The sequence below is a fragment of the Cryptomeria japonica genome, chromosome 10, assembly GCF_030272615.1.
Source record: "Cryptomeria japonica chromosome 10, Sugi_1.0, whole genome shotgun sequence".
In the NCBI taxonomy this organism is placed as follows: Eukaryota; Viridiplantae; Streptophyta; class Pinopsida; order Cupressales; family Cupressaceae; genus Cryptomeria; species Cryptomeria japonica.
In genome coordinates, this window is record NC_081414.1 from 401,741,158 (window position 1) to 401,767,576 (window position 26,419).

Here is a 26,419-nt window from a genome sequence, read left to right on the forward strand (position 1 = left end):
TTAATATTCATTAATAATATTCATTGATTATTTATTCCAACATTCATTAATTTATTTGTTACCATTGCTTATTTTACAGCTTGTATTAAGGGTATTCTCGTAGTATTGTCATTTCATTATATTATTATTCAGAATCTTAATGTTCATTAATGTTATATGTGTAATTCATGGCTGCCATATCAAAGATACAAAAGGCGAATCTATTAGAGTTATATACTGTGAACTAATGTGATTTATTGCATTATGAATATTTAGGCTATGGTTTTCTAAAGATTTATTAGCAGATTAATACTAGTTACCAGAGAAATAGAGACTATATAAATATAGTGTATTAAGACTGCTTTTAGAAACTTAATGACTGTAACAGCATATAAATCTCATTATCTGTTATGCGAATTAGATATTCTACTCTCTTAGTTCCGAAGAGACATACCTGGATTTGTGCTTCACGGAATTATTCCCTGCCCTTAAGTCATCGGGAAGAATGGTTATTATTATCTTTATTTATATTATTATATTCTACCTAAGAACATTATATTAATTGCATCCTTATGCACACCACCAAAATAAGGATGTGACTGCCCGTGACTTAATAAGACTGCTGAGATAGTTCGTTCCCTCTTCTTTTTTTGTTTTTCCACCTGTGGGGTCTATCTTCCCCGAGCCTTCCCTTTACTCCCCTCCACGTCCTTAGTGGGGAGTCGTGTCCATTAGAATGGATTTGGGAATGGCGGCGACTCCTTGAAAAGTCACCGCTTCCCAATATTCGTTAATCGGTGTAAGTTAATAATGGCTTGTTAATAATTTGTAAATTAACAATCAGTAAATATTATTTAATTATTTTATGGTTTATTATTAATTGTAAATTAATAATCTATAAATTAATAATCACTAAATATTATTTAATTATTTTATGGTTTATTATTATTTGTAAATTAATAATCAGTAAATATTATTTTCTTCTTTTGTATTTTAATTGTACTATTATTTATTATTGAATATATAAATTATGTTGATAGTATATAATATTCAAATCATGTTCATAATTAATGAATTTTAAATAATCATTCATTGGTAATTGTTATATTAATTAATAATAATAATTTCTTCATTTAGGGCCTCTCTCTTTCTCTCCATATATATATATAATGATCCAGGAGAGGACATGACATGCTCATTGATGATGTGGCAATTTTGGATGTAAGATTGGAGCAAAAATTTTCAATAGTTAGGTACATTCACTCTACATAATTGACCCTTTCTTGACCATGCAATTAAATCAACAAATAGAGTATTTTCAATAGTTAGGTACATTCACTCTACATAATTGACCCTTTCTTGACCATGCAATTAAATCAACAAATAGAGTTCATTCACTTGGTAGTTTCTAACTTAGTTTGTGAAAAATCATATAGTTATCCTTTGTTTTCCACACCTGGGCTTCTTCAAGTACCTCCACAGTTTGTCCAAAAACACTTGCGATAATTTGTGGCCATATTGGAGAACTGCAATAGGAGTTCCAAAAAACAATCAGTTTCCATGTTCAAAAAAATATATTATAAATTGAATTGACGTCAATAAAATTTTCTCATTATTTCGTTCCTATCAAGGTCAAGGTCAAAAAATCTGACCTTGACAAGAAATTTTCCTTGTCCATGTCAAATTTCCATCTCTTTCACGATAATCACTCAAAAATTCAAAAGTCCAAACAATTGACTTGACGACAATTTTTTTACAACATTTTTACAATTTCAACAAGATTTTGCAACTTTGACAACATTTTGCATTTTGACAATTTTTTGACAACACTTGCCTGACAACTTTTGACAATTTCGACAATATTTGCAAGATTTTACAACTTCTAGCAATTTGAACTCAATTTTCCATCCTAACACATTCATGAACTTTGGGCCCAAAAGTTGAGTTTCTGACTTGATTGAACACCAAGACAAGACATTAAACCTGTGAGACATTCCAAAGGTCACTCAATCACACCCAACCCGGATCGACAAGACAAACCTCTCTTACAAATGAAAGTTAAACACTATGATTATTGCCAAGCTAGAAGACAACTCAGCTAGAAGACACTAAGCTAGGACTCGAAAAAGTGGGGGTCCCCATTTGCAATGGGGTGTGTATGTTTGCAGCATAACAACTGTTAGAACAAGTAGGACAAAGTGCAATTATTGCGCAAATGGTATGGACTTGGAGACCATGACGACATAGGATGTCTGAAGAAAAAGACTAGCATCAACCTAATTGATGTTGACAAGAAAAATGAAGTACAAGTCATTACTCATGCCCAAGCAAAAACGGCTATGTACCTATACCCATATACAAACAAATAAAGGCTTCATGAAGCAAAGGTTGAAGGGGTTAAAGGGAAGAATGCTATGGATAGCAAATATCACCACTCAAATGTAAATGCAAGTACGGTAACAAATCAATTACAATCCAAAAAAACTATCACAAGCTAAATTCACAAAAAAATTTCTCCATGAAAGTAAATTGTAACAATTCAAAATTTTGTCCATACATTATCAATAGGATGTAAAAATCTTGAAAATTTTAATTTTATATTAAGCTATAAAAACAATTAAAAATAAGACAATAAATATAAATCCTGAAACACATCTATAAGTTTGAAAAACTACCTTGCTCCACCACCAACCAACCGAAGGGGTCTACTATCTACAATAAAAAGAAATGAATAAGTATACATAGAAAACAATATTAGACAAAAGAACAGTGAGAAAGTAAATAATTTAAATTGTGGCAAACCAAAAATCAACTAGTTGCCAAATCTATACCTGCTAATGGCTCCTCTAGCATTGCACATTGAGCTGAAAGCATAGCAAACGAAACACCTTCCATTATCTGTTCAACACTAGTAATAATAAGTGGTTTAACGAGTTGTGAAATATAAAGTAAGTAAATCTACATCACTACACCTTATGGAGAGATTTATTAAGTATTAAGCAAAAACATTGACATCCTTGATGCTCCTGCATTAAGTAAAAAAAACTACAAAGTTGCCACTTTAACAATAACAAAGATTTATAAGGACAAATGCAAAACGAAAGTAACCAAATGTTCAAATTGTTCAGTAATCATACACCATATATCTTAAACTCTTGAAAATACACTTTGACTGAAAAATATGACCTCTAAAAAAGATTAACACATAATTTCAATTGTTAACAAGTGGAATTGTTGACCCAATTGAAGAATAACTACAAAACAGATATCCATTTCACATGTTTCATTTTGCAACTGCTACCATTTATCCGGTGACAGTTCTTCAATCTATACTTGTAATCAACTCTTCATAACATATTGTTCTGCACATATGCATGGACAACCCCATATGCACACATCAATACACGTGCACATTCCTGCCCCATCCCCTCAACATAGACACAAACTCCTATCAGAACTTACAACAGAAAATAGGAAATGAACACAAAAACAACAAAGAGAGTGATGATATTGCTGTCAAAAATAATAATTTACATTATTTATCATAATGGAATTAGTATTTGTACAATGATGAGGATGTGTGCTCACTGAATACAACCAAGCACAAGCAAAAGAAGAAAGAAGAAAGTGAAACCTAAAAGCTAATTAATAACATTTAGGAGAGAAAATATTTTCCTTCTGATTCAAACAATGATTTGTATATTAGAAAGGACTCTCTTTGATAGGAAATGCAACCCTATAGAAATTGGGGCCAATTTAGAGTGCCAAAAATCCTGATCTTAATGAAAAAATCCCAAGGGATCTAATGAATAGGTTATAGTACTGAAATGAAAAGATTAGGGTCCATTCTAGAGTACATATTTTAGTGAATCTAACAAGAATGCTCATGACTAATTCACAGAATCCTTTTTATTATTCCAAATTCTCCATATTATTTAAATCCTCTCATTCATATCTCCATTCAAGACAGCTAAAGTGTACACACCAATCCATAAATTGGAAAAACTAATTCATCGAACAAGAACTCCAACAAGAACCTCACAAGGATCAACTAAAACATCAAATCAGATGATCATCTAGCATTATAGCTGTATTGTATCAGCATAAAGATAGCCAAGAGAGCAGACTCATTCTCTTTGATTTAAAGTAGAGAAGTTGTCTTATCAAGCTCCACATTTTTCCTTGGAGATTTTACTTCACAGCCTTATCATAAATAGCATAGATGAAAAAAGCTGCAAAAAATCGTTTAACTCCTGATTTTTCACAAGTCATTTATGGCAAGGATTTAATCTGCAAAAAATATTGGGCGATTTTTTTGAAAAAATTGGGGCGATTTATTGAAAAAAATCCCCAAAAATTGGGAGAAAAACTCAAATGAATCTGCAGTAATGATTTGTCGAGTATTCTTTTACTGATTACTATCATGCAATTGATTACATAACCTTGCACCTCGCCATTTCCGAATCAATTAGTATAACTGTATACCTATCCACAACAAGTTAAAAATAGGTGCCTTCAAGGGATGTGGCATCTCTATGGGAAGAATGTGAATCCTTTGGGTGTATGCGTGAGGAAAACTTCAGCATGGTGTTTTTGCATGATATGATAGTTTTGTGTGGAAGTCTCATGCTTCTTGAACCATGTTCTTGATGCTGAAGGTATGTCGTGAAGGTTGACAAAGTTCATCAATGTGTATGAAATGAGCTGAAAATTTGAAAGGCTTTGTATGCACATGCCAATGCCAACTATTGAACAAAGTACTTATTTTATGGAAAATGTGAAGTAGAGAACTTTAATTCTACAGAAAGGAGATTAAAGGAATGCAAATCCTCTATAGTATGTATTGAACTCAAATTCATCTAGAGGTTGCACTTATTTTTTAGTATATGATATGTATTTAACTCAAACTTTGATTTATATATGATGGAAAACAGTAAAATGTTCTACAAATTCAGTGTATATGTGTTTTTCAAGAATATTTAAAGAATCATATATTTTCAAATGTTTGATAAATTGCTGAGTTTTTGCCAATTTTTTCCCCTTTTTTTGCCAAGTCTCGAGTTTTAAAATTTTTTGGGCCAAAAGAGTTATTGCCAAGTAAGAGTTTTTCATCTTTGATAAATAGTACCAAGTTGCCCATACTACTGAATTGGACAGAATGGAAAAATAGAGATTGCGTGATCCTTAACACTATCATTTCTACAAACAATGGATGGCCAAGCAATGCATGTAGTCAAGCCAAGGACATTTACTGTTGGAGATTCGGTCCTCAATGGCAATCATCCATGACAAGAATTTGAATTTATAAACCTTTGATTTCTAAGGCTTTTGATATAGCACTTGCAAGTGGTACATGGTGGCTTTCGATGAAGCTTTCTGGGCCTTCAAAAAACATGCAAGAACCTCCAAATTTTTAAATAAGAGTGTGTTGACGTGTCTCAAATCGCATTGCTACGACTCTATCTGGCCAACGCAGAATAGAATGTACTCGCCAAGTATCCTATCCTCTCTTGTATAAGGAAGCCCTAATGCTATTTTTAATCGATCAAAGGGGACAACCTCAAGGTTCCAAATGTCAGTTCTTGACTGTAGGATAACTCAACGGTCAATGTGTTTTGCTGGGAGCACAAGGAGCCTTACGTTTTGCAACAAGCTGGTTAGTATCCGATTCTCAAACTAGGAAATAAAAGCAAAAGAGAAGGGTTAAGGAGACCTAAAAATTAACAAGACTGGTATGCGGGTAGATGGATTCAACATAGCCAATCCCTGCTTGGCCAGAATGGCTCACAACCTCGCAGGAACGGTGCAATCTTCAAGGGGACTTGGAATATTTTCAGACTGCAAATGCATGGCTAAGCACCCAATTCTGGTGTAGCTCAGACAGACACCTGCAATTGAACTCAACACGATTTAAAGGCTCAGGCTAACCATACACAAGGATACACAATCAACATATCCTCAATGGTATGAGCCTGAATCCATCAAATACCTGCACACCAAGAAGATCTATCTAAACTGTAGAAGAAAACCATGCAAATAGAAGAAAACCAAGATAACAAACACCATTCTTCAATGTTTATATATGGATTTTGACTGCCCTTACAACATTTTTTTGCAGCATTTCTATGCTACTACTAAAATTTAACCTTCTACAAAAGTCTAACCTATTCTAACTGAAATCTAAAAATCTAACTGTCTAAAAATCTAACAATAATCTAACCCTTTACAAAAGAAAGGCCTCTACCTTTTATAGATTTTACAATTTGAATTGGTGGCTAGGATGGACTGCATCCAAGGGCCCTGGTCTGCCCTCCAGAAGCTGGCAACTTTAACCCATGCCAACTCAATTCTTAGTTATCCACCCAATCACTATCCAACTACCTACCACTATTTGGCTTTAATTTAGTCAATTTCGCAGTTAGACATAACTATCCACAACTGACCTATGTTCCATTGTTTCAAAATATCTTGACCGGAACCCACAGGTAGTTTTTTAACAATAAACAATTTCAGTTCTTTAAAAACTGAACTTTTGGAATTAAATACATCGACGTATCCTTTTGAGAATACATATTTTGAATATTCTATGTGTTCTTTGTCTTCAATCTCGTTGATGGACTTCAACTTTGTGGTCCGTGATGGTGCGCTTCTCCGTGCTTCGTCTTGCAATCTATGGTGCGGTCTTGCATTTCCTCCTCCGACGTTGGTTGCGATCAAGGCTCCTTGACGTCGTTGATCTACAAACAATCAATTTCCATTCCGGATTAATCATTTTGAAAAATTAAATATATTAATTTAACAAATATTAAATTTTTAAATGACGTCGGGATTTGTCTTGGCAAAGACGAAAAATATTCGCATTTAAAATTTCCCCCCTGCGAAATTAGGGTTTTAACGCCAAGATTTAAGATGCGCAAGCTTTAAATGTTCTTCACTTTTCAGCACGCGCTAACAATTTCGGGTCCCTTTTCACGTTTTAAGAGTTTTCAATTTAAAATACCCCCCCTTTGCAAGAAATTCAGGCTATAGAGGGTGATTGTGCGATTTTGAAATGACTTCTCCCCTCACTTAAGCTATATCGCCTTTGATGAAAATCGGGTGAAATGATTAAAATGTGAGATTTTTGACTCTTAAGCCTTGCAAATTCGAACCTTTTGGCAATTTTGAGAGGCTTTGCTTTAAGTTAAAGTGTTTCCTTTTTATCATTTTCGGCCCAATTGGCTTGATGCCGTGATTTGAACTTATTAACTTTATCTCGGCCTAAATGACCAAACCGCTCGATTTTGTGAGTTTGCATTTTCGTCGTTTGAGGAAAACCCTCTGCACGATGGAAAACTGCTCGAAGTTTTCGGCTTATAAGCCGTTTTATCCCTCTTTCATGAGAACTTGAAACTCTTTGCAATTTAGGCCTAAATGCCGATTTTGCAAGCTTTAACGTTCTTTTGCTTCTTGGTTTTGCGCGACTTAAACTTCATTTTAGCTGATTTTGGCTTAGGGCTCTCCTCTGCGCGATTCAAAGTCCCTTGGCAATTTCGGCCTGAATGCCTATTTCGCAAGATGTTAGCCGAAAGTCGATTTTGCAAGGTTTTGTTTGTTTTGACATTTTTAGTTATTTTCGGCCGAGAAGGCAATTTGAGAGCTTTAGCGATTTTGGACTTTTAAGCCTTTGAATCGAACTTCGGGCATTTAGGCTGAGCTCCGCGATTTTCCATCAAGTGCCCTCGCGATTTTACATTTCTTGCAAATTGATGAAAATTGCCGATTTTGGTTCCATTTCTTGCAACACGGGCCAAATGGTTGAATTTTGCCTTAAAATGCCCTTCCTACTTCGGCGATTTTAGTTAGAAATGTGCGATTTAGTCTCTTTTTCGGCTAATTTGGTCTTTTGCATGATTTTGGTCTATTTTCTTCGTGCCCTGCAAAACGCGAGGAGAGGCCGAATTTAGGCTCTTAACGCCAAAGTCGATTCAGCAAAACTGGGCACTTTCTCACGAAATGGGTGAATTTTGGTTTTCTTTCTCGCAAAGTTGAGGTAAATGCCGAACTTTATTTTGTGCTTTGGTTTTAGGTATTGGCTTAGTCGGGCTTGAAAGTGCAAGTGTGATTTACCTTGCTTAAACACCTCCCTCTCCTTCTCTCCGAGCAATGGGGGTCCCCTGTCACGAACGGGGTGTGTGTGCATTATGCACAATAGAGTGGGAGATCCAACAAGCTATTGTATTGATGGCTATATCAATGGGCATTAATTTGTTTTAGGAATTTTTAAAAAAGATTTCTTTGTGGAAACACGAATCCGTGAAAGATCCTCAGCCAAGTTGCATTGAAATTTTTCTGATTTTTATGTTGCTGATTGTAGGTTTTAAGGTTGTTTACTGAGTTTTGTGCTTGAGATTTTGATGCCAATGGATTGTATAGGGTTTAATCATAAACAGTGCTAATGAACCACAACTTTTGAACTCAAAATGCAGAAATAAAATTGACGAATAATTTAATTTCCGAATTCTGATTTAATTAGGAGCTACAATATAATACTTTTCAGATTCAAGAAACTTAATTCACCAAGACAACAAAGTTGCATACCAAAAGTCCAACGCCTAGCTTGGAGTGGGTTTTATTGATGAATTGAAACAAAACACAATCTAAGAGCTCCCAATTGCTGAAGGTGGCTCCAAATAGTTTTATTTGCTCCTACAACAATTACCAAAAACAAATTCTGGAGAACTATTGAGTCCCAAGCCTGACTCCCAAGCTGGATTATTCAATCTACTGACAAAACAACAATTTGAATGAGAAATTTATTTTTGTAGACTGCTGAAAATATTAAAATACTGCTGTGAAATGCTGATCATAAGATTTGCATGAGATTCATGCCCCTTATTGGCTGGATTAATCATGATTGGCACCCAGAGGCTTGCAAGATGGTACGGCTGCCCAAGGAAGTTGTACAACTAGCTTAGGAGGTGAAACGGTTGCCTTAGGGAGATCACAATCCCTCTAAAATCTGCAATCATTTCTGAAATTCTCTAAAATAAATGTCTTTGAAGCACCAATAGGAATTCTGTGTGAATCCCTCTCTCCTCTGGATTGGGGTTTTGTCCAATATACTTGCCTTCAAGGAGTTTTTGTTCCCGGAAGACTCATATGCTGCTGAAAAGCATCTCCAAAGCTCAATTCTCAACGTGCTGATGTAAAAATGAAATCATAGATGCCAAAATGAAAGCTCCTCTTGTTGCTTTGTTGCCTCCTAACCCTAATCGTACCATTTAGGGTTCTCATGCTTTATTTTTAATGAAATTTATTTAATAAAATATTTCCCTAGCAAGTTCGCCCAACTTGAGGGTCTTATTCATTATTGAGATTGCCCACTTTTTAAAACAACATTATGCGTAGGGATGTGTGCCATGGGGGTGCTTTCAGTTTTTATTATCACTTTATAACTTGACCCCATAAAGTCACTTTAATTAACTATTTTCTATTTTTAGGAGAAGTGACTCTATATTAAAATAACATTATATTCTCAAATAATAACACTTCCTAGCACCCAAATGCCAAGTATAAGACCCCACATGCCAACGTTGACATCTCCTATTCACTGAATTCACCTGCAGAGATGGATAACAAGCAAATCTATGTATCTGAGTGATCAACTAGGAAAGAGGGGACATTACAATTTGAAAATAATTTTGGGCTATTACATTTAATCTAATTGTACTTGGCACAATTAGGATTCAATCTAATTTTTAATACTTGTGCATCCAACTTATTTTGATTAGTTCATGTTAGCTTCAAGTAATTGTTAATAAATGGTTGTAAGCAATTACTAATAGTCATGCTCTAATTGACAACTATTGGGCTATCTAAATAGAATTGTCATCATCAAGGAAGGGGTCTAATTTGTAAACAGCTCTCCCCGATCTACTTTCATTGTGTTTAATCAATGCAATCAATCTAGTACATTTTTCTTTTCTATATTATCACACTTACTATGTTATTCTACAATTACTAGATAGGAGTTAACATTTGGCATTGTTGCTTTTGCAAACTTGAGTTAGATTTAAAAACAAGTGACACTAGTTAATAATTCCTATTGATGACAACAATGGAAGAAGTTAGCACAAATGGGTTGGCCAACTGAAATAGTTGGAACAAACCAAGAGTGAGAAAACAGTCTCACAAGAGGCTTTTGGAATTTATGTTATCTATACAAGAACACATTTGAGAAGAATCCAAAACAAATCGAGTACTGCAAGATATACTATAGAACAATTTAGTAGTAATAGAAGATGTGGACACACTGCTTAATCACCTTCCCTAACTCCTTTCCAAGCACCATATTATATTACAAGACTTTATGCCAAATGTGACCAGAAAGCACATAGACAACAAATAGTAAAATGGTATGAAGAAAAGTGTCATGAGTAAGAAGAAAAGTGAAGTTAACATTGTTGATGTGTTTTTTAGGCACCATCAAACATAGAATAAAATACCAAAGTATCTTATCCTCTCTTGACCAAATCTTCCCAAATGCTAAACTATGTGATCAATTAGAAGACTCCAAGGTTTCTATTGTCGGGTCACAACTTGTGGATACGCTCAATTGATTGTTGTGATTGCTGTTAATCCAAGGGACCTTACATACTTCTTAAGGGATAGATATCTAGATTTCGAGGAATGCTTTTCGAATGATATGCAATATAGCTCCTCTACTTATTTCTACTTCTAAATGTTTGATAAAGAAAATGCAAAAGTGGAGGGTTGAGGGATGCTAAACTATGCCTAAGAATGTAAGGATGAAGGATGGCGTTTGATGAAACTCTACTAATCTTTGCTTCAACATACAAGAACAACTTCACAAAGACTAATGCAATCTTCTAAGGGAATTAAATGATTTTCAAATTATTATCAAACATAGACACCATTAATTGAATGCATATCAATGATTGAATAACAATTGAACTTAAGCACATTCAAGAGTTCTAGTTGACCACACAAGGCGAATTTGCAATCAACAAACTGCTAGTGGTATGGATTGTGATTTTCACCATGAATCATACACAACATTCTATAATTCAACTTAAATACTTAAACAAATTTAAATATTGGATTGAGAAGATGAATAACCATGCAAGTGCTTCAAGGATTGAATAGAAAACACCACACTTCAATGTCTTTATTACTCCAACAACAAAATAGCAACAATTGTTCAAGTCTATCTCCTTTATTACAAAATGAAAGATGGTAACTTATATAGAGCTGCAAAATGAAAATAGAGGGCCAAGATTGCCCTGAAATGAATGGTTAATATTAAAACCCTAATTAGGGTTAGCTGTAACCAGCTAACTAATTCCATAATCAACCAATAGAAATTAGGCACGTTTTTGGCATGAACTTTGAGGAAATTTCCTCCAATGAACATAACATGGAGTTCACACCAAACTTTCTCCTAGAAGCTCATTTCCTTGATCCTTCTCTTTGACGGTGAATGCAATGAATGTGGACATCACTGTGTTGAGCTCCTCCATGGACAAGTTGGGCAATTGTCAAGTTTGAACTTGATCACCTCTAATGTATCAGTAGTCAGTACAAGTGGCAAAGATCTTTTTCCATTCCATTTCTTGTTTTCAGAATATCCCCATGAAGACCATGAATGAACATACTCCATTCAAAACATCAGTTGAGAAACCTGTGGTTGGAAAGAAGATAGACTTTATCTTATTATGTAATTCATCGACACTGAAACCATCCTCATCAAGCATGTCTTGGATAAACACTTCACTGGTTGAGATGATGAATTGTTCTTGAATTCCTTTAAGTGTCTCTTCCATCTTGATACAATCATCTCTTGTTTTATCATAGAAGGAATTGCCATCAGAATACAATACCACCTATTGAAATCATAGACTGCTTTTGCTTCCATTACTCCACCATCTATTAGTACTTGTTTGGGAATTTCTTTTAATGCTTGCGAACGTGGTATAGTCTTATTCCGGATGAACTGAAACTCTTCCCATATTTTCATGATGTTTTGGATCCTGCACAAGAATGTGGTGACTCTGTCATAGGTTTGCATGAATTCATGAGTGAAGGTATTAGCTTGTTGAAAAGCATTCTCAATCCACGTTTTAGTGACTTGGGCTATCACTCTTGTCTCTTTTACTCCTTCAATTACTTCTTTGGAGAGTATCTGGGGTGGGCATGGTGTGTCCTCTTCCCGTCGGGATGTCATGCAGTAGATGTAGTCTAGATCAATTGCTTATTTTCCTCTTTCAGTTGCTTCCTCTTTCTTGCCTCGATCTCCAATTGTTCTTCCATGTTAGAGGTTGAGCCTCTAAATTCTTTAACCACTTGAGTGCGAGTGATAGGACCAATGTCTATCTCTCTTATATCATAATCTTCTGCCGTAATTTGATCTCTTGGTTTATCAAATTTAGGAATAGCCACTTGTACTTTTCGAGAGCCAGATGCATTATTCACAATCCTAGAATATTTCTTAGGCTTCTTTTCTTTATTCTGCTCCACTCTTGCAAGCAAAGTGTCTAAATCTCTTACCTCATCAACTATTATCACTGTTTTCTTTTTCATTTTTTCTTTCAACCATTCAGGCGTTTGATCATCCACCTCTTCCAATTCAGATTGCTGCTGATTACCTTCGGGAGTTGTGAGCACGTGTTCATAATATTCTTGATCATCAACATCCATGCCTTGTGTTTCTCCAATTGGATTGGTTTGTTGATTATAAATAGGTTCTTCATCATGAGGTGGCGAATTAACTTCTTCATTGTGTGGCTGATTGGTATTGCTAGATTCATTAACACTTCTATCTTGTGCATTCTGAAAGACTCCATCTTCTTGTGAGATGTTCTTTCCTTTTGAGGCTGCATTCATGTCTACAAAGATATCTACCTCTCTGTTAGAAGGAGTACTACTAGTAGATGGAGTACTTGTTGTCCTTTGTTTCTTTTGCTAAGTTGAATTATCATCCTTTCCTTTTCTCTTCCTTTCTTGGTCTTGTGATCTTTCAGGAATGTCTGGTTGACTACTCTCCCTCTGTGTGTTTATTTCATTCCCTGTGCTTTCATCTTCAGACTCTTCTAAATTCTCATACTGATAAGATGATGACTCCTCGTTATCCATTCAATTATATGTTGGAGTGATGCCTTTTTCTCTTAACTTATCTGCCTGATATAGTATCCACTTTTAGTGTTCTCCAACACTAATTGATTTATTATTTCTGGTTGAGTGACTTCGGAAGCATACCAATCTATTGCAGAGAGAGGCTTGTTCTTTTTCTTTTTATAGTGTGGCAATATCATAGCTTCATCACCTTTGGCTTGGTCTGGTACTTGCAACACCTTTGTGTGCCTGATCAACTTAAGAGATAGTCTTGAATATGCCCTTTCTCTTATCTCAAAATCGTCAGCTGCATTTGCCCAATGGTCTTCAATATGCATGAATTGATGAAATTTTTCCTTTTTTATCATTCCGATGTTGTGGTAAGGATCAAAGTTGGTTCTTGAGGTATGAGTCCTGAGATTGTAGGGTTGTAGCTCTTCTCCTGATCCTTGCGTTGCTGAAATGGTGGGGCATGTTTCAAATGACTTACCTATCTTGACTAGGAAGGTATTTTTAGCTTTCTTCTTTTTTCTCTCAAGTGCATCAAACTCTAACAATTACCAGGATACTTCTAATAACACCATTCTATCTGTAGGATATCTAGGGAGACGATAAGCATAAGAAGAGCATCCTTGTATTCTCAAGTAGGTGAATTTTGGAAACTGAATGTACCAAAAACCATATTTCCTCACCAACTTCATAGACTTTTTAGATAACTTAATATGCGTGCCTCCTTGCAATGTTCTCACAATGTGCATGGTGAAGGCATCATTCACCCTCCTATAGTGAACAATACTATTTTTTAAGTGCAATTGAGGATATGCATCATATGACAACATTTGACCCTTAGCTGGTACTGGTGCTCTACAATTCAATCTCTTGTATTTACCATATCTAGCTAAGGTGTACATCAAGTATGAGCTCATGTAAAATGTCTTAGTTTGCTCCACATTTGTCAATTGCTCATGTAAATTATCACTTACTAATTTTGCCCAGTTGATGATGTTAGATCCTTTAGTTACCTCCTCAATGTAGTACCACATCCATGGTTCGTATGATGCAGCTTGAGGTGATCCCATGACTTTGTTTAGCATCATGATCAATTCTGCCAATCCTTCCTTGAAACCTGATTTGAGTAGTGTTTTCTACTGTAATCTCTTATGGCTTCTTCTAGGCTCGAGGATCCAATTCTTGTTGAGGATGTCGTCAAAAGCTTCTGGTTTACTTTAATACAAGGCTAATGCATCATCCTTGCTTTTGTAGATCATTTTATCATATGTAGGAACATTGAATACTTCAGCCACGGATAGCTCTGTGAGATATGCTATCTTCCTTCCATCTGGTGCTACAATTTGCCTCTACTCCGGGTGGTAATGCTTAGCACATTTGAGGATCAGCTCACTACACTGGACTGCCAGTGGGAAGCAAGCTTATATGAGATATGCCATTCCTTGTGAACTTTTTCACCATCTTGGAGGTATTGTACTTGCCTCTTCCAAATACTCGATCTCGGAAGTCATCCATATCCGTGTGCTCATAGTTGGTGTTGCTAATCTTTTGCCATTTGGATGTGAGCTTAGTGTCAAAGAGCATGTCTTTGAATTCATTCTTCATTAGTAGTTGCCTTCTATTTCCTCGGGTCTTTGTGTCAGACATTAGCCTACAAACAAAATAATTTTGTCACAAAGTAGATGTGGATTTGTAGATAAAAGTGCTAGCAATATTCAGCTCAATCAATGACTTCTCATACCTCAACTAGGACAAACAAAAACCTTTCCTTGAGAAAATTACAAGCTACAGCTCTTTGAGATCACAAAAATCAGACCTGGAAATGAGAAAATAAACTCAGATTTTCAAGCCCTTTATAGAAAATTGTGAGACCTTAGGGTTTCTAAAAGTAGTTTTGCATTGAAATGTGGTCTTACAAATGAAGGTTTGCCAAATGTCAAGATCTGACTTGGCTTTATTTTACTCCTTTATGCTGCTGCAGGTCTGATGATGCACCAAATTTTGTCTATGTTGCCTTCAATTTGGACTGGAAATTTTTCAGATTGGATTTAGAACATTTATAATGCAAATCGCCTCTCTCAAAAGGTTTATTTTGATCAATGAAATGATCAAAATTCTTTGTCTAAATCGTTGATCTCCTTAGTCCAATTGCTTGCCTGAAGATGAAAATTATCCTTCGAAGATAAAATTGCTGATGTCTTGGAGTGCAGATCGAATTTAGCTTGAATGATGTTTTTGATGTGTGACAAATGAATTGCAAATGTCATCCTTTATAGGCGCTAAGGACTAAAAGTCACCACTTTCATTGCAATTTCTTATTAGGCCGACTTTGCATTCTAAATGAAACGTTTGATTTCACCTCTTTGCTGGCCGACTTCTTCTCTTAATCAAATCAGCGATTTGTCTTTTTTAATTGCACAAGGTTTTTTTGTTATATTTCATTTGTTCTTTGTGTTTCTTTTAAAAAAATTACTTGGTGATTTTCATTGATCTGGTTGACTGTCTATCTTTCCTTGATCAATCTTTTTATTCTCATTTGCATTTCGCCCTATTGAACTCACATGTGCATTTTAATTGAAATGATCGATTTTTTTTTATCATCTTCAATTCATGATTTATGAATTGCCTATCTCTCTTTTATTTGGATCTTGATCATCATTTTCAATTTCGTTTTCATTGATAAACTTAGGCGACATACTTGAGTCCATTTGAACTTTGATATCCTTGGTGACTTTTGCATCTTCATTTGGACTTGATCAAAATATCTTTCGTTTGGACTTGATCAAAACATCTTTTGTTTGGACTTGACGCTCTTTTGTTTGGACTTGATCAAAACATCTTTCGTTTGGAATTGAAGCTCTTTCATTTGGACTTGATCAAAACATCTTTCGTTGGGACTTGAAGCTCTTTCGTTTGGACTTGATCAAAACATCTTTTTCAAATCGGTGATTGGAGCTTCATTTGTACTTCGATGTTTTGCACTTTGTTTGCACCATTTTCATTCGTCATTTCGTTCGTACCTCTTCCAAGTCTTGAACTCTCCAACTTCAAGGGCGGAAATTTATCCTTCGTTTGGACTAAATTCGTACCTCATTTTGTTTCTACCACTTCCATTTTGTGAAATATCCAACTTGAAGGGTGGAAATTTATCCTTCGATTGGACTGGATTTGTTCCATGTTTCATTCGTACCTCAATCAATCGGGATTTTAAAGCTCTCATTTGTACAAACTAGAAATTGCTAAGCAAATATTCATTAACATTAATTTTAGCAAATTCATGCCTTAGCCTATCTTTTCATCTCAAAACCCAATTCAACCTATGCTATGAGACTATTGTAATGTCCCCTTCTCAATGATGAGAAGTTCAGTTGGCCATTAGCCTATTCCAGGGACCCGTAGGCTAATTGGAAGTAGATATTTGGGTTTCCAACTTTTGTGGAGATTTGCGTGTGCTGGTTGATGATGGACTAGTTGGAATTCTACAATTAAGACTGTAGATTCCTTTTGGGTTTTCCGAGAGCTTCGCAAAGGTGTGACATGCATTCTGTTCGGGGAAGTTTTCTGAACTTACTATTTTTAGTAAGTTGATGGCAGCCGTCAGGGTTTCTAGGTTTATCTGGGTTTTCTGAGATCATCCACAAGGTTTGAAGAGCAATCTTTTTGGATTCGTTTTCAGGACTTACTTATTTAGGTAAGTGCTATTCTTAGCAGTTTAGTGCAGAGCTCCAACCCAGTTTAGTTTTGATGGTTTCAGTACTTCAATTTCCGACTCAATTTGGCATTAATCAGTTGTTGAATTAAAAGTGATTTTATTATATATTATTACCTTAGCCTAAGGTTTTAATATTTTATTTTTGTGGAGGAACGACTTAGGAAGGGAAATATATGTTTTTTATCCTAAGTCTCATTTTATTTCCTAAGTCAAGTGGCGCCAAGAAAGGAAAATATTACATGCTTTATGATGTTTTTATGTTATAACTTGACCTTGCAAAAGTTGGACTAGGAGGGTTGAAGAGGGGACACCAAGCCTTGAGGGGTCATGAAATGAAATGCAAGTGAAAAAAGGTGAATTTGGGTGCCATGTGACTTTGAATTTGAGCCTTCAAAATCTATAAATAAGAGTGTTGACTGTTGAGCTCTCATTTGGTTTATACTTGATGAATGATAATGTTATGGTGCCAGAATTGAGCTTCGAAGTTGAGAGCTTCCTAGCAACCATCAGTTTCGTGCTTGAAAGACAGTACCTAGCTGATTATTTGTGACTATCTTTCATCCGGAGAGATAGATTGTGTTGATAGAAGGGATTGAGAGATTTTTAGTTTGGTGTGTTGGGTGTTTTTCCAATTTGCTGGTTTTTGGGAGTGGCTGTAGGTGATTTTCAGTCATATCTTCCCGCTCGAGTGACTATTTGTTCTGGGCAATAGCTCGTTGGAAGCCTCTTTGCTAGGCAATTCATCATTTGGAGGCTTGTGTCAATTGGTTTGGTGTGCATTTTTCTCTTGGTGTTCGAACCTCCCTACTGGCCGTACATTTCCAGCCAACCCTAGAGCAGCGTGCAGCATTTTCAATGGTGATTTTATGGGGTTGTTGAGCTAGGGGTTTGAATGCCTACCCTCTAGCATTCATTTGTCGCTAGTTTGGAGCTGTTTGGTGGAGCTTTGAGTGACTTGTGTGCATTTCATTGTTGCTGGTTCGTTTTTGGTGTTGCTGTTAGTTTCATTTCTGTTTGATTAAGTGTGTGATTGGGTAGCAATTTCAGTGTCTTCCATTGTAATCTCCAGTAGAACTTTCCTTCTATTTGAGTTGATAATTCTCGTGTTCTGACAATAGTTGTAGATTTCATTATTGTAAGATTGTTTCAGTAGTATTCATCAATCCCCTTGCTGCAATTTACTTGTATTTCCCACTGCATAAGTGGTAGAGGCTGGCCATGTGGCCTATCTCTGTTTGTAATGTTGTCCTCCCGTTGGATAAGCGATTGAGTTGATTGTAATGTTGTCCTCCCGCTGAATAAGTGATGGAGTTGATAGTAATTTTCATTTCTAGTCCTCCCGCTGCATAAGCAATGGAGTGATTGTTTTCCAGTTGTTTGGTTTTTTCCTGGTTGGTTTATTGCCAGGAAGTTTAAGAACTTCCATCACCTGCTGTATAAGCGGAAGGGGCTGTCTTGCTGCCCAAGTTTGTAATAATTTTCAGTATTTGCAACTAACGATCCCCTCAACACTATATGCTCTCATCTTACCAAATTGGACACTTGGTGATCAAAATGTGGAAGGGTTGCAGTTTTTAGAATTATTGTATTTTCATTGATAACACTAACGGGTCTTTGCTATGTTGTAAACTACTAAATTTCAAAAACAAATTGTGGGGATATTACAATTGCATCGTCCACCTTCCCCTAAGAGTGACCCTAAGGACTCTCTTTTTCTCATTCAGACCTTAGACCACTTCAACTCTCAACTTCGTATCCTTCCAATCCTAAGAGACCCTTGAATCATCATCAAGATTCGAGATATCCTAAGACAAGGAAAACCTTCAAATTGAAGTCTTACTAAGACTACTAGCTACTCAATCAATTGGCTTAAGCTGCTGGAAGCAAAAAAAAGGGGGTCCTCATCTTTGATGGGGTGATTGGTGAAATGGTCACAAAAAACACAGACATCATACCCCACAAAATTAATTCCATTAAGCCTTAACAAAGCCAAAAGAGATCACAACATGGTCAAGGGACATACAAGAAAAGCAAATTATCTCTATGACTAGTAGAGCAACAAGAACAAAGGAGACTATGAGTGGTAGCCAAGAAAAATCAATCAATAAACTTTCGGTGCCAAAATGAAAGTTGGAGCTGAAGTAAAAGCTGAAGCAAAAGCGCAAGTCAGATTCGCAGTCATGAAGAAATATAAACATCTAACCAATTTCAAATAATGGTCTGCAACCAATGTTTGAAGAGTGCTTAGTATTTTCCAGACGACTTTTGCTTGCTCAAGAAGGAAATGTTGATCTTTCTTACCAAGTAACATCAAAACTTGTAGTAAGAACAGTCAAACAAATCATGAAAACCAACACAGACCCCTCCAAGTGAGAAAAATTTTCATTCTAAGGCGAACTTAGAGGGGTTCTTTGCAGCTAAAAAAAGAGGCATGCAAGAGCAATATTCAAGGTACTGAAGAATTTCTACTTGAGATTAAGCCAAAGAGCAATAATATCCCTGGTCTTGAAGTGGATTGATCCCTCTAGACGTGTAATTTTATGACCCAAAATAACCTTTTTTCTTCATTTAAAAGATTGCTCAATGAGCCTATTAATGTAATAAAAAACTGTAGAACAAAATACTTTTCCCTTCAACAAATTTTTAGCTTCAAATTCAATATTTTCAATGAGCACTAATGATAAAAAAATCTCAGTTGATATCAGATAAAGAAAGAGAGTCATTCACGCTAGAAGTTGATGTTTTCCTCATCTAACTCCGTCGTTAGAAGATCCAAATATTTCTTTATCTAAGGAGTTCACAATTTCAAGTTTTCAGAATTCTAAGGGTAGTTTCAAAAAGGAATTTCAATTCTATGAGGTTAATATTTTTTATTATATCAATGATAGATTTGAGTTACATGAAGAACAACTTACTTAACATCGGTCGGCTCTAGAGACACTTGTCAAGTCATAAATATATGGAATATTTGTTAAGAAACCTAGACAATTTTCTAGAAAACCTAGAAAGTGAGTCTTCAATTTAAAACACAATGAATTTTCTTTTGAGTTATTAGTGATCCTCATCTTCAAACAATCCTATGTATGACAGTTGAGAAGCTAATATTGAACATTTCATAATTATCAATGAATCTATGCCATATGATAATGTTTTATTGATGATGACTACAGCTCAAGACTCCAATGTTTCAACAAATACAGGTAAAGGTAAGACCATGAAACATTCAATTATGATCAATAAAGATAAATGTCTAACAAATCAAATACTCTCAATAAGTTTGTAGGAGAGGGTGTTGAAGTAATATGTGAAAGGAATCAAACATATGAAGAAGTGAATATAGAGGATGAAGAATATCATAAGGATATCAAGGAAGAACAAGAGAAAACATTAGAAAATAGTTTTCGCACTCTTGTCTTTGTGATAGAAAATGATGCATAGAAATATTTTTCACAAGAGATGGATGTCTTTCAACATGTGTACTTTGATAAGAATTTGGTATTTCAATATTTAGACCTTGATGGTTTCTCAGATTCAAAATACAAGGGTTGGTCAATCAATGAAAATGATCAGTAAGTGTTCCCACCACTAGGTGCACAACCGATATCAAATGTGGATCTAGAAAGTCCAAAGTGGATGACTGTGGAGCATTTTATTTATTATTGATGATTATAAATAAATTTTCTTATGTTTCTTGCATCTTCTATAACCGGTCTCACCCAATCAATTTTTCCTAAGTCCTTCGAAAGAAGGTCAAGGCAATGTGCTACTGGAGGGATCCAAAAGAGTGACTGGTGACTCTCTTGGAGAAATCTCCCAACTACAATGTATGTTGCTGCATTGTCAGATATGATTTGCACTACATTCTTTATGCCCACCTCTAAGGCAACTTCCTCCAACATTAGACTCAAATTTTCTACATTTTTTACTTTGTAAGAGGCATTGACTGACTTAAAAAAAATTGCATCACCATTTGAAGCTACCAAAAAGTTGATAAGATTGTGTTCCTTTCCATCCATCCACCAATCTAAAAGAAAAGTGCAGCCATACTTTCACCATTGCTTTTTTTTCTTTCACAACTAACTTTGTCTCTTTAGATGTATTTGTGAGCAACTTCCCACTTAATTCTTTTCAAGAAGGCGCCTTGTAGCCTTTTCATGTGACTATCAATTTAGTTACCAAATTCTCCCAATAAAGGTTGCTTACCATGTCGAAGTACTAAAAATTGGCACATGTTTTATCTACTTCTCAATGCAGCTCCTTGTTCCACCATGTACCTTGTAATATCCCTTGGCTAATCTGACCCTGTTTCGCTTATTTGAACCCCAAGGAATATTGTCAAACACTTGGCATATAATGTTTGAAGCCGCTGTAGTGAATTCTTTATTTGTTTTCTTTGGGTTTGTACACTGCAAATGAAGTTATGGAAAGCTTCTAACAATGCAAAGCTGTTATAGAAATGATATGCTAGCTGTTTTAGACCTTACACACACATGGAGTGACTGAAATTAACTAGTACAGCTAGTTGAAATTAAGACAAACACTTGTCATGCATCCCAATGTATACCTACAGCCATTAGGCATTTAAGCAAACAATTGGCATGAAAGCTAAGTGGCTGATCAATGTTGAATGGTACCATGAATGTGGAATATGCAACTTATATCTCCATTAAACATATGCAACCTCCAAGTGTTTCATGATATAATCATAATAGAAAATGATGCAATGAAGTAATGATTTTCTAATACAACGACCATAGATAGAAAACCTGGAATTTCAATGGCTGCCTTGATATATTGGTTTGATTCTCCTCATACGCAAAGCCCTTGTCAAATATATATAGCTGTTCACCTTTCTAAATCCCCTTCTATAGAATTCAAACTACTGTAGCGCACTGTTCACGGCACTGTAGCACACTGTTCATGCGCACTGTTCATGACACTGTAGCGCACTGTAGTCTCTTTCAATTTGCAAACAAACTCTGAAATAAACCCTCCAATCAGCTCAATATTGACTTCTGAATGAAGCCAACTCTCACAAGCATAATCAGATGATATTGCACACCCTCTATATGCTGTTACAATGAAGAAGCCACGCTCTCCAATGCCAACAAGCCTTGAATCCTGCAGAAACCCTTGGTATTCTACACTTCAATGCTCCAGAGAAACTTCAATCAAAAACTGCAATCACATAATCAATCCCCCTTCTCTTCTTTTCAAAAGCCTTATATATATTTCCCATGAAGGTTTGATTTTCTCCAATAAGGCATTAAATCAATTAATGATATTAAATGACATTTAATGATATAATATTTTCACTTTGTCATTTAATATTTCACCTTGGTAAAAGAGCCACAATTAATTAATTAAATGGTCCCCTTTAATGATACTTGGACCCTTACTTAAGTTATAATATAAAATTATATTATAACTTAATAATATAAGCTCAAAACATTAATGTTTATTTAAACTAAATAAACATTAATATCTCCATTAATATTCAACATTTTTGAATGCCGTCTGAACTGGGAGCTGACATGATGAAGCTGCATATGACCATACCCCCTTTACTAAAAATAGCAGGGGTCCATCTCTAACATCCCAAGACTTACTAAAAATAGGAAGTAGGGCAAATGATGTTCGAATGATGCCAAACGAAGACCAAACTGAAGCACTCTGAACACTGGAGATGATACCAATCCTCAAAAGACCCTCTATCCAACACATTAGCCTACGAGGGTCAGGATAATAGGCTAACCTCACAAAATCCAAGTCTGCTAAAATGGGGACATTACATACCTTGCAATGACAATTGTACTCAAAGTATGTTTTTGGGTACAAAATATCTATGTGGTGTTTGTGTAGGTGCTCTACTTGAACTAGATAAAGTGCATGCCAATGTGCTTTGTATGCATGGACCATGAACAAAGTTCACTTTCCTTTGAATGGCGTGTCTTCATTTGTTTTTTCTTGCAATTGAGTTCCATGAGAAGTAGCTATGGATGTTGCTATGGCTGGTCTTGTCTTCTCCATTTGTAGTTTCTTCTCTTCCATTAATGCAACGTGTGCATTCTGTTGGAATTGTTGTCATTGATGTCGAGGGTATACAGTCATCTAGAAGTTATCGCTGATGTCAAAGGAAAGAATTGATGTCAAGATTGTAAGAAAGATTTTGAGGGAAATTACAATCAATCCTCATTAAACAACACTTCTTGGTAATTCATATGGGAATGCTTGAAATAAATATCACAAGTGTATTTGCTCATGTGATTAGGCAATATTACTGATCCTTTGGAAGTTATAAAAGGTAGAACAATCCAGATTGAAAGAGATCCCAGTTTGTTCACAAATGTTGACAGAAACACAGCAGCCAAGGGAAGAAAGAATTTGGTCCACATTCTCAGATGGGAAGAAAACATTGTTAATTCTGGAGATGGGATTGAACATTGGATAGGCTGTAATTATATTTAATAAACGAAGACAAGAAAAGGCCAATGGGTGCAGCATATAAGACAGAAACAAGTCACAAAAGACAAAAGACATATGAAAAAAGTCATATAAGACAAAAGAAGACAGCAAATATAAAAAGTAATAAGCAGAGATAAGAAGCAGCAATTGTAATTTATTCAAGAGCAAGAAATGTTTGACTGCGATTGGTATTGGTAAAGAAGAATTTGTTTCCTAAAGGCAATGGAAGAGACCAAAAAGAAAAGGAAGAATACAAAATTAAAACAAAACATTCAAATAAAACAAATGTCTTATTCACAAGAAATATGCAGCGATATTGTGATGGAAGACAAATCAATGATTAAGTTAAATGGTCAAAAGGTAGCAATTTGTTTAAAAAACAATTATGATACTTTATGTTAAGGCAGCGATTTAAATTAAACAAGTCAGATTTTGATTTGTCTTATTCAAAAAGACAAGCAATGGTTTAGGAAGGGCAGCGATTCATTGTGTGGAAGTTACTATATTTAATCAAGAAATGGTTTATAAAAGAGGTTAATAAAAGCCTTAGTTTGCACAAAGAATGCAATTCATTAAGAGAAGAAGCAATTAAAAAAAATCAATTTGTTAATGAAGAGATGTGACCGGTGGTTGGAATTTGTCTATTTGTGAAAAGACAACTCTCTTGAAAAAGATTTATATGAAAGGTTATTTTGAGACAATTGAAGAATGTGAAACAAGTGAGAACAAAAAAGGAATATTTTTGAGGAGAGCGAATGTGTATGAAAAAGAATGTATCTATCAGACACCTTCAAATCTATATAAGAAGAAGATCATTGTAAGAAGGAAAATGAAGATTTGAAAAAGAAAAAATATGAAGATCATTCAAATGATGAAGTATTTATGAGTGAGGTTGAAAGACATTTGTGCAAGACATAAAATATATATTTAATTCAGATTTACTACTGCAGAGAAGAAAATAAAAATGAAAGCATATTTGTGAAGAGTTACCTCTCTTGGTGAAGAGGTATGTTGAAGTTGTATATGAGGAGAAGAGAGAGAAGTGCGTGTAGTGTGTTGTAAGAAGATCAATCATATACACAAGATTGAGGGAGTACGTTTTTTAAGTTCATTGCAGACTTGTGGAAAAATAAATAAGAAGTTTATTGCAGACTTTTGAAAGAGGTTAGTTATTGTGGTGTTTTTGTGATATATTTGTGGAAGACTTTATAGCAGATTTGAGGAAGACATTATAACAGATTTGTGGAAAAGATTTATAGCAATATTATGGTCCATCATCCATTGAGTTAGCAACGTTCCTAAGTGGAAATTAGAATGAGGGGTTGGTGCCTCTAAAAGAATGAGGTGTTGGTGCCTCTAGTGGGTTAAGCACTCACGAATTGAATGAGGGGTTGATGCCTCTAGTGGGAAAGGTTCTCATGAATAGAATGAGGGGTTGGTGCCTCTAGTGGGTTGATACCTAGGAGTTTGTAAAAGAAGTTTTCTATATATAAGGAAGTTATTTACTGTGGTTTTCTCTTGTAAGGGTTTCCACATATATATCTTGTGTTCAACTTGTGATGCATAATAGTTAGATCCATGTTAATGCTAATAATTGATGAATGTGTTAATGAGATCAAGTTAGATGCTTATAATACAAAGTTAAAAAAGTAAAGTTTGTCATTATACTGATTCATCTCCCCCTCTAAGTATAACCATGTTCTCAACACATTCATCTCTTGTTTTACCTCTTTTGTGGTCTTGTCACATGGCTTGGCATCATGATGAGTAATGCTTGCAAGAAGTCATTTGAGGCGATTGATGCTTCCATGATATAGGTTCTAGCATCTTATGCAAATGACTATCCTAGGTGTCAGTCCCTATATGACATATTTCCAAGCAGGGTCTCTACTCCAAGAGAATGAGTTCCTATAATGACATCAACTAGGTTGAGACTGAACTTGATGTAGAGTGGAAGCCTAATCTAGAGGCCAAGGGTTCTGTTGACATGTCTAAAGTCGCGGAACGACGACTCCATCCGGCCAATGCAGAATAGAAATGCTAAGAATCCTATCCTCTCTTGAGATAAGGAAATCCTTGATGCTGTGTGAATTTGATCAATGGGGATGACCTCAATGTTCCCTAAAGTTTTACAGTCTTATATCATCTGATTTGCTTCTAATTGATGTCATTTCAGCTTGACTGGAGGGTTTATTTAATAACAAAGGAAAAAAGGAGGGATAAGGATAAAGAGTGAATAAGAACAGCTAATTAATTTAACTAAGACAGCATATTCAACACATAGACGAAAGTCTCAAAATAACTAGAAATTACTTTGCCAGCTAATTAGCACAACTAGGTAAGAACCAGTGCAATCATCTAAGGATTTTGGATTTTCAAGCTATTAGATATGAATGATAGACTCTTACACCCATTCATCCAAATCAAATAACCGAACTTAGCACAAAAGGGGCTCAAACTAACCATGCAGAGGAAACAATAATCAACTATTTCCTAATGGTATGAACCAAGATTTTCCATCAAATACATACATAAATAACTGTCTGAAAGTAAATATAGTTGCAGAAATATGAAATAAATGGAGAAGAGGACCATGCACTCACAGTAAAACAAACACAACTTTAACATCCATTAAATCCTGTATATATTTCGCCAGAGTTTTTGCAACAATATTTGTTTTTTTCTCCCTAACAAAGGAGGAACTAACTCCTTTTATAGAATTCCCCAAAAATGGATGAATGGCCAAGATTTAAACTTAATCAAGGGGGCCAGATTCATCCTTTATCAAAACTGCCCATACCCATAAATGGGAGGCAAAATATCAACAACAACAAAAGGAGAAACAATAACTACCAAAAAGGTAATCAATAACTACCCAAAAAGCTGCTCCAAAAAGTGCACATGCACGAAGCTCAAGATTTACAACTGTTTTGGTAGTTAGAAATGAACTTTATGTCTGAAAAGTGCTTTTTAAGATTTTAAAAAAGAAGCTTGTATTTTAGGAAAGCACTTTCTCCTTTCATGTTGTGGATCCTTTTCCACAAATTCATCCTCGCTGTGCAAATACTCCTTCCAGATGTCCCGACCTGCTGTACGCTCTGCCCAAACATATTCCTGAAATCTGATGCATAGCTGGAAGTT

The 26,419-nt window shown here is 35.3% G+C and overlaps 1 protein-coding gene across 9 annotated transcripts in view; it reads right to left on the reverse strand.

The window, feature by feature from the left end:
* Nucleotides 1-26,419, reverse strand: part of LOC131038497 (uncharacterized) — a 413,595-nt gene that overhangs the window by 81,387 nt on the left and 305,789 nt on the right. For 8 of the 9 annotated variants that reach the window (XM_057970943.2, XM_057970938.2, XM_057970935.2 and 5 more), the window contains exons 15-17: nt 2,811-2,877; nt 2,655-2,691; nt 1,436-1,505 (exon numbers count right to left, since the gene is read on the reverse strand). In XM_057970943.2, the coding sequence (XP_057826926.2) occupies nt 1,436-1,505; nt 2,655-2,691; nt 2,811-2,877 (174 nt within the window). The remainder of the gene's footprint in view (nt 1-1,435; nt 1,506-2,654; nt 2,692-2,810; nt 2,878-26,419) is intronic. The other variant, XM_057970942.2, reaches the window with a different exon arrangement.